This window comes from Saprolegnia diclina, assembly GCF_000281045.1.
Source record: "Saprolegnia diclina VS20 unplaced genomic scaffold supercont1.20, whole genome shotgun sequence".
Lineage (NCBI taxonomy): Eukaryota > Oomycota > Saprolegniomycetes > Saprolegniales > Saprolegniaceae > Saprolegnia > Saprolegnia diclina.
Window position 1 is genome coordinate 146,999 of NW_008246087.1, and position 13,497 is coordinate 160,495.

At 57.2% G+C, this 13,497-nt stretch overlaps 3 protein-coding genes across 3 annotated transcripts; all 3 read left to right on the plus strand.

The window, feature by feature from the left end:
- Positions 1-521: 521 nt before the first annotated feature.
- On the plus strand, positions 522-5,832 carry SDRG_07046 (hypothetical protein). The gene has a single exon (XM_008612862.1). The coding sequence runs from the start codon at positions 527-529 to the stop codon at positions 5,798-5,800; it is 5,274 nt and encodes a 1,757-aa protein (XP_008611084.1). The 5' UTR covers positions 522-526; the 3' UTR covers positions 5,801-5,832.
- A 706-nt stretch (positions 5,833-6,538) lies between these two features.
- Positions 6,539-10,082, plus strand: SDRG_07047 (hypothetical protein; the record flags this gene model as incomplete). Its single annotated transcript, XM_008612863.1, has 3 exons — positions 6,539-7,831; positions 8,796-9,235; positions 9,311-10,082. The coding sequence occupies 3 exons, from the start codon at positions 6,539-6,541 to the stop codon at positions 10,080-10,082; spliced, it is 2,505 nt and encodes an 834-aa protein (XP_008611085.1).
- Positions 10,083-11,301: 1,219 nt separating this feature from the next.
- SDRG_07048 (hypothetical protein) lies at positions 11,302-12,906 on the plus strand. The gene has a single exon (XM_008612864.1). It carries the CDS (start codon positions 11,333-11,335, stop codon positions 12,857-12,859), a length of 1,527 nt encoding a protein of 508 aa, XP_008611086.1. The 5' UTR covers positions 11,302-11,332; the 3' UTR covers positions 12,860-12,906.
- The last annotated feature ends 591 nt before the right edge of the window (positions 12,907-13,497 follow it).

Below are 13,497 nucleotides of genomic sequence, written 5' to 3' on the forward strand. Positions count from 1 at the left end.
GCACAGCGAGCGACGACGCTGGGTCTACAATGCATCGATGACGGCAGCATGCCGAGGCCATCCATAGCCTCTAATATGCATCGATTGAGCTCAAGGGTATCGTCCCAAATATTTGCTTGTTAAGGGCTTATAGCATGAATAATTCTATGTTTTTGACTTGGTACTAAACGGCGGCCGTTCATCGCGTTACTTGACCTTCACGCATTGTCTAGGGGCACTAAATAGTATGTTGGCTGATGGCCTCGTCGAGCGCGTCAAGTTCCTCGGCTAGGTGGCGCGGGATCGATCGTGGCAGCGCGACGGCGCTGAAAATGTTGTTGTTGGTGGCTTGGACTGCGGAGTACGTGGCATCCTCGCCCAAATGGCGACGATAGTCAAAACTACGTGTTGAGCGCAGCGCGGACGAAGCCAGACCACTGGATCACAGATTCATACGTCATCTTGACGTGGATGTGGTGTCTGGCGCCTTTGTGCGTTTCGAACAAAGTCCTCGGGCCATGGAGCGTTACTTCTAAATTAGTCGACGATGCCGTCGCACGCGGTCGCTGCCGCGCCACCGACCTCGTACATTGTGCCTGTGACGTCGCGTCCCAAGCTCACCCACGCGGTTTTCGGGCTTCTCTACCTTCTCACGTCGCTCAGCATTGGGCTCTCGTACCTCTCGCTCCTCGCCCCCAGCCTTTTGAACGACCTTTGGTGGGCGGGCTTTTCGCCCACAGAAGGGGGAGCCTTTCTCATTGATATCGTCAACGCCCAATTGGCCCTTGTGAACGCAACGTCGCTGGACATTTACGCAATCGATGCAGCCATCAAGAAACGCTACAACGCGTCCAGTGCCACCACCAATCTATCGCCGACATATGCGCGGCGCATTCTCTTTGCAGAGCTCACGTCCATCGAGTATGCGGTACCGCAGCTGCGAACGCTCAGCGCCTCCTGGGCCATGCGCATGAACGTGCAGTATTGCTATGTGGACTTTGACCAAAACTTCGAGGTCGCGCACACCGCCCGCCGCCAGCGCCGCTGCAGGCGTCAGTACGCGACGAATGGCGCCGTGTACCTCGAAGCAATCTGGCGCAATGTTGTCTGGGCAGACTACATAACGACGTGGGGTGGTGACGGAGGGCGGTTCTCCGTGGCCTATCAACGGGGCCTGCAAGAGACGTTAGTGGGACGCAACTTTCTAGCCAATGTGGCGCACGCGCGCAACTCGACAACAATGGACGACGAGCTAAATTACTGGCGACAATTTCGGATAAATCGGTTCCAGCTCCAGTGGCAAAACCGGTGGCAGCCCGGCGTGACCGAGACCATTCTCTTGGAGAATGCGATTGGGCTACAGCAGCTCGTGACGATCAAGGACGTGTCGCAGGGCGTTGGGTCGTGGTCGTCCGGCTTGCTCTTTTGGATTCCGCTCAATGACCTTCGGTTCGCGCAGGCGGTCAACCGCAGCTTGATTCGAAGCGCTTCCAACTTCTTTGGCGCCAACGTCTCATCCACATTGCCGTTTGAGGACCTCGAGGTGTTTCAAGGCAATACGCTCGTGTCGGGTCAATTTTTCAACCAATCGGCGCTCTTTCGAGACACGATTGGTCCATTCCAGAGCGTCGACAGCTTGTACGTCGACGCCCCGTCGGTCTTGGTCCAAGCGGTTCACCGCGCGAAAATTCAAGTGTCCAACGAGCTCCTCGATGTGATACCCTCTGTGACGCTACGCCTCACACCGCTTGCGTGGCGCGGCTTTGTGTACCATGGAGGCAACCTGCTCTGCACAACGCTACCGGGCACCACGTTTGTCCAGCAGTCGTTTGATTTCTTTGACGATTGCTCCAAGCCCAAGCCGCTTATCGTGACGTGGAGCTCTCTGGCGGCGGTATTCACTCGATTGGCCACGCTCAATGCATCGGTGCATGACATTTGTGAGGCAGCATCGTCGCCAACGGACTGTGCAGCGGCCGTCACGGCGACAGACCAGCTCTTGCAACAACAACTTGCAACGCCTTTCGACTGGACCCCGCCGACGATCGACCTGGACGTTCACTTGATGCAGTACGCGACTACAAGCAATGGCTCGTGGGTCGTCTTGCGTCAACACCTTCTCGAGCCCTCGTTTGCGTTTTTCGGGTGGGTTCTTCTTTACGATTGGGTCCTCGGCGAGCGTGAAGTGATTTCGTTTCAAGGTGACAGCGGTACTCTGACGCTCATCTCGAATGTATACGCGCCGTTATCCTACACGACGGGGACGCAGCCGCTACAGACGGCGACGCAGCTTCTCTACTACCTCGTGGTCCTCACTTCGATCCTTCTTGTGACCGTCGGTGGCCTCGTGCTCCTCTATGCCATCACGGCACGCGGTCGATTCAACGGTGTCAACCTCTTTTTTTTCAACCGCATTGCAGGCACCGTCTGGCTCGGTCGGCCATTACTGTTTCTACGGGGCGCCTCGGCCCTCGTGCTACTGAGCTCGGCCAATGCCTCGCTGACAACGGCCGCTTCCGGATGGACGCGGTTTGAGCCTTCACCGCGGAGCTGGCTCGCAGCCTTGATTGTGACGGGCGAGGCGACGTGGGTCACATACGTGGCCAACGACGTTGTGGGGCTCCAAGCGCATGACCACACGCGCTACTACAGCGCGCTCTCATGCCATGTGTCGTGGCTCGTTCTTTTTGCATTGGAGATGGTCAGTCCGGTTCAAGTGACTGGTGCCCTCCACCGCTCTTGTGTCGGTCTCGACATGGACTTTGGCGTGCGATGTGCGAGCGGCCTCATATTCACTGGCAGCATCTCTCGCATCGGTGCCATCGCTGTCATCCAAGCCATAGCGCTCGTACTCTATGGCGTCGCGCTCTTGCAAACGCGAAAACATACGTTCAATGACGGGTACGAGGCACCGCTGCTCCTCCACGGCAGCGCACGACGACTACTGACGCCAGCCCCGGACACGACGCAAACACTTTACGTCTTGGATCATGTGGCATGTGTGCTCGCTGGCTTGCTCCCCCTGCGGCTCGCTGGCAAGGCTTGTACGTTCGATATCAAACTGTGGCTGCTCCTGTACGACGACAGCTCGACGAGCGGCCGTCACAAGGCCCTGCCTCGTCCCATATTTACACCAGAAAAGCCCGTCGACGGGCCGCGGCTACCATTGGCCATGGTCGCACAGACTCTATCGGCGTGTACAACGCGCGCGTGCAAAGCTTTGGGACTGGGCTACGCGTTGGCGTCCATCGCTGGGTCCGTCTCGTACCTGAGTGTCTCCCGCGTCAACTTGGCCAACGACATTTTGTGGGCGACGTTCAATGCCACGGGCGCGCACGCGTTTGTAGCCAACTGGCTCAACGAACAGCTCGTTTTGGGCAATACGAATATGGCAAATGTATTGCTGGACTTGCCGAGTATTAACGCGATGGGATCCTTTGCCAATCCCACCGCACTCATCGCGTCGCCCGGCAACTACGGCGCCTACCTCCAGCACACGCTATTGAGCTCGATCGAGACGATAATCGACGGCCTCCGACGCTCCAAGGGGTGCGACGCCCCCTGGATCTTTTCCCCGTACTGCTATCTCGACTTGCAAAGGCAGTGGACCATGGCCAACTCGGCGACGCGGCAAGCGCGCTGCGATGCACGCATGACGACCAACGGGGCTGTCTATTTCGAGACTGTCTTGCGCAATGTGGACTATACAAGCTTTCACCGGTGCTGGGGTAGTAGCTTTGATATTGCGATTGGTACCGAGTTGCAGCAGTCGTCGAATGGTCGCGCGTGGCTGCAGATGGTCTCTGGCTTGAAACCAAGCACGCGTGACGAAGCCATCTATTGGCGGTCGTTTGGGCTCAAAACGTTCGAGACACAATGGCAAAACTACAAGCAACTCGGCATTCGCAACTCGTACTCGGTCATCAACGCCCTTGGCGTCGAGTACGCGCTCACGCTTGCTTCCCAGCGGGGCACCTACCGCCTTGGTAGCCAGACAACGTTCAAAATGTACTGGTCGCTCGCCAACGACCTCGCAGCCGTCGCTTCCAACGCATCTGGCATCGGTGGCCGCAGTCTTCTTCGATCGAGCGCCAACTATGCCTTTGCCAACACGAGTCTGGCCAGTGTCTATGTGACCACAGATATCCTTGCGTCGCCACTGCCACAAGGGCTTCAACTCTCGACAAATCGACTTGGCCCGTTTGGCTCGATTGACTTGGTCTATGTACCGCCACCCGAGGGTTTGCGTCAGCTCACAGCGTCTCTCCTCGAGCGGACGCGGGCGCCATTGTCGGGCAACCTATCCGCGCAAGCAACCTTCTTCAACATAACCCCATTGGACCTCTCTCGACCTGTGCCGGCCCTTTGGCGCTTGAGCAAACTCGTGGCCTTTGGCGGCTCGCCGCTGTGTCCCGAAGGCAGCGCGAGCCAGTCCCTTGTACCCATCACCGCCGGCCTTATAAGCGCTCTCAGTTTTGACGGTTTGTGCCTCACAACATCGGCCAACGTAGTCAAGATTCAGCCTACACGGGCGCAGTACATCGTGGGCGCCGTCCTCTCTCAGCTAGCACCAAGCACCGACGTGTCGCCCTTGTGTGCCCACGACCTCGCCTTTACACGGCAATGCCATGCTTACCTCGCTGCCACCTTGGCATATATCCACACATACATGCAGCTACCACCCTCGGTAGACGTCGACCGACTGACAGAGGAGCTCGCGGCGAAGGACATTGCGCTCATGATGTATGCCCGGACGGATGCAAATCCTGCGACGCCGCTACGACTCTATACGACAACACTCTTTGACGAGCCGTCGTTCCGCTTTTTCGCGTGGCTTTTTCTCTACGACTGGGTCGTTGGCGTGCGCGAAGTCGTGTCGTTTCATGGGGATACAAGCACATTGACGCTTCTCAGCGATATGGAAACGCCGTTGTCGCAGCCGACGCAAGCCTGGGAAGTCCCCGACAACATTGCGCGGTACCTGCACGTTGGTGTCCTCTACGTCACGGGCGTCATGATCTCGGTCTCGTCTCTTACGATCGTGTACATGGCCTTGACCCGCGGTTCGTTCGAGGGACTCAACATGCTCGAGCTCGGGCGCGTCGGCGGCATCGTCTGGGTCGGACGGCCGTTCTTGCTCTTACGGAGTATGACGGCCATCGTGGTCTTGTCGACAGCAACTCTGCAGTTGCAGTCCACGGGGTATATGAGTTTCTTTGCGACGGTCCGTGATCCGTGGTACAAGACCCTACTCGCCGCGAATGAAGTGACTTGGCTGATCACGATTGTCAATGACGTTCTACTCGTGGCGACGGGACCGTACGCGACTCGGTACGCGCTGTTGAACGCCGGTATCGTTTGGCTCATCGCAGCTCTTTTGACCCTTTGGTCGCCAGTGACAGCAACCTTGTCCGTCGACCTCCAGTGTCATTTCGAGACCGTTGACTTTCAAATAAATTGCACGTCGGGCTCGATTGTGATTGGCTCAGTGTCGCGCGTGGCACTGCTGATTGGTGTCGTTTTGATCTCCCACGGTGTCTGCTACGTGTTTGTGAAAAGCTGCCTGCCCCCGCCATGCTCAACAATGACGTCGTCGCTCTTTCTCACGTCGGGCGCCAAATATTTGTTTGCGCAATCCAACTGGATGCACAATAATGTCTACTATGTGGACCGCGCGTCCGCGGCGCTCGACGGTCTCTTGACACTGCGTTGGGGCTCGTCTATGATTGTGCTCGATGTCAAGACGTGGCGCCTCTTTGCGATTCCATTGGACGCAATACCCCCACGTGCACTGGCGGCAGCGCTTCCACTACGGCGATAAATAGTACAACAATTGTAATTTATCGATTTACCCCATTTTCTACACATGCACCCATGTCAACCGACAGCGGAGACTGGCTCGCTTGCGGACGAGTCCGTGATTTCTTGGCCTGGTGCATCGTTTGAGGACGCTGCGGCACTCGGCGTCGTCCTTGATTGTGAAAATAAAGCCATTTATCACGATAGTTAAGGACTCTTTTGTGCGTCGGCATGGCCATCGACAGAGGAATGGAAAATACTTGAATGTCGTCGGAGCAGCGAAATCAGGTCGAGGATTTGAACGCGTGCAGGTCTGCCACGTGCTTCCAATCAAAACCCCGTCCGTTATTAATGTCGCGCATGTCAAAGACTGCCAACTAAATGACGAACGCATCGTTGCAATTTCTGCGGCGCTCTGTGATGCGCACCGAGCCTCGTCACCGTTTGAGCTCGTTCTGGTCTCGACACGCTACAGCACTCCCAACAAGGGTCAGTAAACTGTTCATTGACCCTTGGTCCCAAATCGTGGTTTCGGTCGTCGCCCGGGGCAGGTGAGGTCCTTGCCGACGTGCTTCGTAATGTCCGATCCGGAATTGCGATCGCTAGTAATTTCTAATGTACCGGTATGCAGAATCCACTGCAGCGCTGAGCGTTTTCGGTCCATTGGAGCTTGCCACGTGTCTCCAATCACATCACACCACTTTGCGTGTTTTTATCCAATCATGGCGTGTCTTTGCAGTGTGGTCGGAAGAAATCTGCCATGCAGAAGGGGGCGATGGCCGTCGTCCACACGGGCGCCTTTGTGCGCATCATCCTCCAGTACTTGGCCTCGCCCAACGACGTCCTCGCGCTGCTGCAGGCGCTGCCACGTCATGCGCTCGATGCGCCATTGGCGGCGCTCCGGACGCTCGTGGTCGCGGCCTGGGACACTCTCCGATTGGAGTGGCCACACGTCCGCATTGAGGCCATGCCTACAAGCTGCTTGGGCATCACGCTCGCTGCGCTACCGCTCTTCCAGTCGATTCGCATCCGGTCGCTGAGCAGCCTCAACGCGGTGCTCTGCGACGCCTGTGGCGAGCTAGAGCTCACAGCTCATGCGCCATTGGAAGCGACGATTGCGTTCGCATCCGTATGGGGCCACAAGATCGCGTCCATGCACGTGGAGCCGTGGCTGCACGCCGACGACAAAGACGCACTTGCGCACATTCTTGGTCTCTGCACGGGCCTCGACGAGATCTCCATCCAGGCCGACGATGCCGATCAGTCATTGCTTGCAGCGGTCCTGGGCGCGCAGCATGCCACGCGTGTCTCTCTTTTCTCACTGAAGATGGGCGACTGCGAGTGTGGCGACTGGCGACCGCTCTTTGCCGAGTGGCTTGCGTCGGGCCGAGCGGCGCACCTCTCTCTCAACGGGTTTCGATGCGGTGACAACGATGGCCTTGCAAGGGCCATTGCCGCCACGGCGACGCTCACGAGCCTCGCCCTTGTCGACGTCGACAGCGTGCTGGAGAGCTTTGTACATGCCGTGATCCCGCTACCGCACGTGACGCAGCTATGTCTATCGACATCGGCTGCCGACGATGTGATCGTTAAGGCCTTTCTGACCCGCGTGGTCCATCGCTCGAAGCTGGTCGAGCTCGAGATCCAAGCTGAGAACGCATCGGACTTGACGTTTCTCACTGCGCTCCTGCCGCAACTCGACACGCTGCAAAAGCTCGTATTGAAAGATTGTGATATGCACATTGCGCCCGTCTTGCGCTCCTCGACGTCGTGCCTGCAGATGCTGCACATGCACACTTGTCGCATGGCCGACGAGGCAGTCTTATGGCTGCTTGCGTGGGCGTCCACGTCGCCGGCTCTAACGACCGTTCAATTTGACGCGATACCGACGCCGCAGAGCCAATATTTGGATCGCTTTTGTCAGTATCTTGGCCAATGGATCGCTGCCGGCGTCGAGTGCGTCACGCTCCGCGACTGCCGATTGGACGAGATGAGCGTCATGGCCATTGAGTCGGCGCTTCGCCACGCACGCCGGTCGTCTTCGGCGTTGTTGGTACTCGATCTATCGGAAAATCGGCTGCGACTTGCGTCCTACAAGGTGCTCTTGGATGCCCTTGCCACGTGCACTGGTGTTCGCCTGCAACGCAGCCATTCCAGGCGCTTACGACGCACCGATCGCGCCCACATTGACGCGTGGGTGACCGAGCTCGGTCTGCGGTCCGAGCTCTCTAGTCGTTGTACGTTTTGCATTTCTAGTCCCACGTAATCGCTCTTGATGCGTTTTATACACTCGTGTGTATTTTCGTCTCCGGATAAACGACTGTGACGGTAGGACCTTCCAATGACAAGTTGTACGTCAGGTTACCAGATGCGGTACGTGGCATGACACATTTACTAAGGGAATGTTTCCGACTGGGGCCATTGAGGTGCTAGTATCGAATTGCATCCGTCCTACAATAGTATTCAGTCCACAGTCCATCGAGCTATTCAACACGTTAATACATGTGCATTAGTGTGGCTGCTCAGCACATACATGTATGACCGTGCGAATGGCGCTGTCAAGCTCCAAACACGTCCGTCAAAGTCGCACAGTGTAATCAAAGTACTAGTTGACGAATCGACCGGTACAGTAGTTCAACATAAAACTCCTTTCCACTCTAACGACCTTGACAAGTACACATCCGGTCGTGTCCCTCGCTTTCATGCCTTCGCCATTTGGAGGCGCGCCATGTGCCACCAATCAGCGTGCAGCAGCGGTTTCATCGAGCCAGATTTCAGATCTCAGATCTCAGATTTCAATGGACCACCCCGTGGCCACACGTTCTCGTTCCGCACCGATCTCGGTCTGCCACGCTGGTGTCCTTGTGCACGTCGTTCAATGCTTGCGCTCAATCAACGACGTCGTCTCGCTGCTCGACGCGCTGCCACGTCATGCGCTCGACGCGCCATTGACTGCGCTGCACAGTCTCGTGACGACCTTAAACACCTTGTGCGATGTCAATAGGTACTGGCCGCAGGTTTGCATCGAAGACGTTGATCGTCGCTACATTCCTACGCTGCTCGCAGCGCTGCCGATCTTTCGGTCGATTACCATCAAGCGTGAGCTCACCAAGGAGCTACGACGAAGCGCCATCCACGAGCCTATGATGACTCTGTACGCAACTGCACTCGCATTTGCATCCAAGTGGGGCCACAAAGTCGAGTCCATCGTCGTCAAACTGCGAGACATGATGGAGGCCACGGACGCGCTCCCGCGCTTTCTCGACCTCTGCACCGGCCTTGACTCGATCGTTGTCAACGTCGACACGTCGGATGTGGCGTTTGTCGCTGCTACAATCCGCGCCGCGCAGCGCGTCACACGCATGCATCTTCTATCGTACAAGGAGGGCGGGTTCAACGGCGGCGACTGGCGTCTGCACTTGGGCGCGTGGTTGGCGTCGGGGCATGCGACGCATCTGTCCCTCAAGAACATTGCATGACGTGACTCTGTCGGCTTTGCACGAGCGACCGCAGCTTCGAACTCGCTTACGAGTCTCAAGCTTGACTGCGCCTATGGCTTGCTGCAAGGCCTGGTGGACGCCGGTATCCCGCCAAAGGCCCTCACCGAGCTGCGCCTTACGCTTTCCGAGGACGAGACGTGTGCTGAACCATTCTTGACCAACTTGATTAATCTCTCGGCGCTTGAAACCCTGGAAGTTGTCTCTGTCATCGAATTGGACGCGACGTTTGTCATGGCGCTGCTGCCGCGTCTGGTCAAGCTGCAAGAGCTCACGATCAACTTTTGTGGGCTGCACGCCGTGCACGCCGCACCGGCACCGAATTATCTCCGGACGCTCAATGTATCACATTGCAACATGAGCGACGAGACGTGCCTCAGTCTCTTGGATTGGGCCTCACAGTCGCCGTGCCTACAGACCGTGGCGCTCAACATGTGCCGCACGGTGCGCAGCAAGCCGGAGCTCTTTGGCCGCTATCTTACCCGATGGATCACTGGCGGTGTCGCTTCTGTCGTTCTCGACCGCTGTGTATTGGATGAGACGAGCATTCTTGCGATTGCAAATGCGCTTCGCCACTCGCGCCGGTCGACGCTGTTTACGCTCTCGCTGGACGTGGAGCGATTCAATCTCGAATTGTACCGCATGCTCTTCGAAGCACTCGCTACGTGCACCGGCGTGGGCATCCGCGGACATGGTGCGATACTACACAGCCGCAACGACTGCGACCAAATCGAAACTTGGGTGTCCGAGCTGGGTCTGTACTACGACAAATGTGGGTTTGTCCTGCACTTTGACAGCCCCTCGTAGTTGTCACGTAACTTGGGAAGTACATGTATTTCATACGCGCCGTCGTCGCAATACCGCTGATGAACGCTTCACATTTAATGCAAAAGTTCCCTACTACTCGCCCCGCAAGGGACATGTGTGAAATGGCATGACCAAGCGACCATGTGTTGCACCAATGGCGATCGTCAGCATCCTCCTCCACATCGTGCCATGCTTGTCTTCAAGGATGTCCTCTGTCTGCTCGACGCTCTGTCCCGTCAAGCGAGCCACCTCGGTCTGAACGGGCACAACCGTAAGGACAACTCTCGGCTTTGCACGCGCGATCGCTGCCGCCACGTTGCTCACGAGTCTTCAGCTTAGCATCGCCTCGGAGGTGCTGCAAAGCTTGGTCGACGCTGCCGCCCCGCTCCAGGCCATCAAGGAGCTGCGGCTTGCCTTGTCCGACGACGACGTCTGTGCCGCCGCGTTTCTGGCCCGTGGCTCAATCTCTCGGTGCTTCAAAACCTTCACCTCTTTGCCGATGACACCTTGGATGCAACGTTCGTTTTGACGCTGCTGCCCCGTCTCAACTTTCTTCGAGAGCTCTATCGTTTTTTGCGCACGGCACGCGATGCGATGCTCGCGTTGCTACAGGCGCCAGCGCCGGTTCACCTGCGGAAGCTGGATGTAGCCTATTGCAATATGGATGACGACACTTGGCGTGGCCTATTCCATTGGGCCTCACAGTCACCGTGCCTCGACAAAGTCAGGCTCGTCAAGTGCAGCATGGAGAGTCGCGATCCGGAGCTGTTTGCCGGCTACCTTGGCCGCTGGGTCACTGCCGCGTCATGTTTGTCAACCTCGAAGACTGCGATGTTGACGAAAAGAGCATTTTTGCGATTGCAACAGAGCTCCGCCACACGCGTCGGGCATCGACGTGTCTACTGTGCGTCGAATTCGCAACGGAAGGTCTCGCTTCGTACCGCGTGCTGTTTGAAGCACTTGCCACGTGCACGGGTGTCGCCCTCGAGGTGCGTCAAAGCTCCAATCCCTTGCGCGAGAAAATGACCGAGCTCGGTCGACGCTGCACCTACGAGTTGACCACCGCCGCTGTGGTGCTGCATTGATCCTCCGTACGTAGCCCATTCCCATATTGAATGCACAGGCTTTGGATTCGAGTTTGCAACTGGCGCCTGGTTTGTCCAATCAAAAAGCAGTCCATTTCTACATTCCTTTCGTCCAATCAAAATGCACCCAGCACTCTGACTGGCATTTTTGAGTTGACCAAAAGCATGAGCAAGCGGCCTTGCGTGGCGCCGAAGGCGGTCGTCCACCACACTGGCGTCGTTGCCCACATCGCCCACTGCTTGGCTTCGACCAAGGACGTCCTCTCGCTGCTCGAGGCGCTGCCACGTCACGCGCTCGACGCGCCATTGGCTGCGCTCCAGACGCTCTTGACAACACCAGAGACCTTGCGCGTCGTAGCGAGGTACTGGCCGCGGGCCTGCATCGAAGAGTTTGATGGTGGCGACACTGTGACGGTGCTTGCTGCGCTGCCAATCTTTCGCTCGATTTCCATCGAGCGTCTTCAGAAGCTCCACGATGTGCTCCGAGACGCCAGCAGCGAGCCTGCGACGACTTTGTACGCAGCCACGATCGACTTCGCTTCCAAGTGGGGCCACAAAGTCGCGTCCATCGACAACATAGTACTGAGAGAATCTGACGACATGGACGCACTCCCGCGCACTCTCCGGCTTTGTACGGGTCTCGACTCGATCGACGTCAGTATCGACACGTCGGATGCGGCTTCTGTTGCAAGTATTTTGCATGCGGCGCAGCACGTCAAGCGCATAACACTCTCAGCGCACAGCGACAACGGGTACGACTGCGGTGACTGGCGACCGCTTTTTGCCGATTGGCTTGCGTCCGGACATGCGACGCACCTCTGCCTTGACCGGCTCATGTGCGATGACACTGTCGGCTTTGTACGAGCCATTGCAGCCGCGACGTCACTCACGAGCCTTCACCTCGACAATGCCTCACGCTTGATGCAAGGACTCGTTGACGCCGCTACCCCGCTCAAGGCCATCACGCAGCTACGCCTTTGCGTGCCACACGACGACATTTTCGCCGAGCCATTCGTGTCCAGCTTGGTCAACAGCTCGGCGCTTCGAACCCTCGAGCTCGACACTCTAAGCGAAAACGGACCCGAAGTCGACTTGTCGTTTGTTCTGACGCTGCTACCGCGACTCGTCGTGCTCGAAAAACTCTCGATCGAGACGTGTGTGCTGCGCGCCGAGCCTGCGTTGCTTGTGGCGCCGGCGCCGCGCCACCTGCGGACGTTGAATGTGCAGTATTGCGTCATACAAGACGACGACATGTGGCTTGGTCTTTTCCATTGGACCTCGCAGTCGCCGTGCCTCACGACCGTCACGCTCAATTTTTGCAACCTGGTGTCCAACAAGCCGGCTCTTTTCGCTGGCTACCTTCGCCAATGGATCACCGGCGGCGTCACTTCTGTTGATCTCGTCAACTGTGATCTGAACGAGAAGAGCGTCATTGCCATTGCGACCGCGCTCTGCCACACGCACCGCACGTCGTCGTCGACGTTCAGACTGTGGCTCGACTTTGACCCACTACTAGTAGGTCTCAACTCGTACCAAGTGCTTTTTGAGGCACTCGCCACGTGCACGGGCGTCAAGATCGAGGTGTTTCAAGACCGGTCTTTAGAGCGTGAAAGGATCACCGAGCTTACGTCGGCGCTGCATCTGCGACTTGAAGCCATCGACACGCAAAGAATTATCGTCTACAGCCCCTAAAAAGCATTGATCGATGTAAACCTCAACTTTGGAAATTTGAACAAAGGGCCTAGAAACTGTCTGGGCACTGCTTGCATCAAGGTTTGCGGCGACACTAACTGCGTGTATTCCCTGAGCGAAACGCCAGCCTGCCGCGTATCACCAATCCGAATGCAGCAAATGCTCCATCAATCATTCATTTTGTCCAATCAAAATGCATCCAGCAATCTATCTGGATATTGCACTCTTTTTGGTGTGATGAGCAAGTGCGTGGCGCCAATGGCGTTGTCCAACCCGGCGTCGTCGTCCACATCGCCCACTGCTTGGCCTCGCCAAAAGACGTCCTCTCGCTGCGTGAGGCGCTGCCACGTCATGCGCTCGACGCGCCATTGGCTGCGTTGCATACGCTCTTACTGACGCCCAAGCTTGCGCGCCGTCGATTCGCACTGGCCACGCATCTGCATCGAAGACTACGATCCTCGCAACACTGCGATCGTGCTGACTGCATTGCTGATCGTTTGCTCGATTTCCGTCTAGTCCCTTCATGAGCTGCACGAGAGGCTCCGAGAGGCCAGCAGGGCGCCCAAGATACTGGTATCTCCGTACGCTGCCACGATAGACTTTGCATCCAAGTGGGGCCACGCCATCGCGTCCATCCA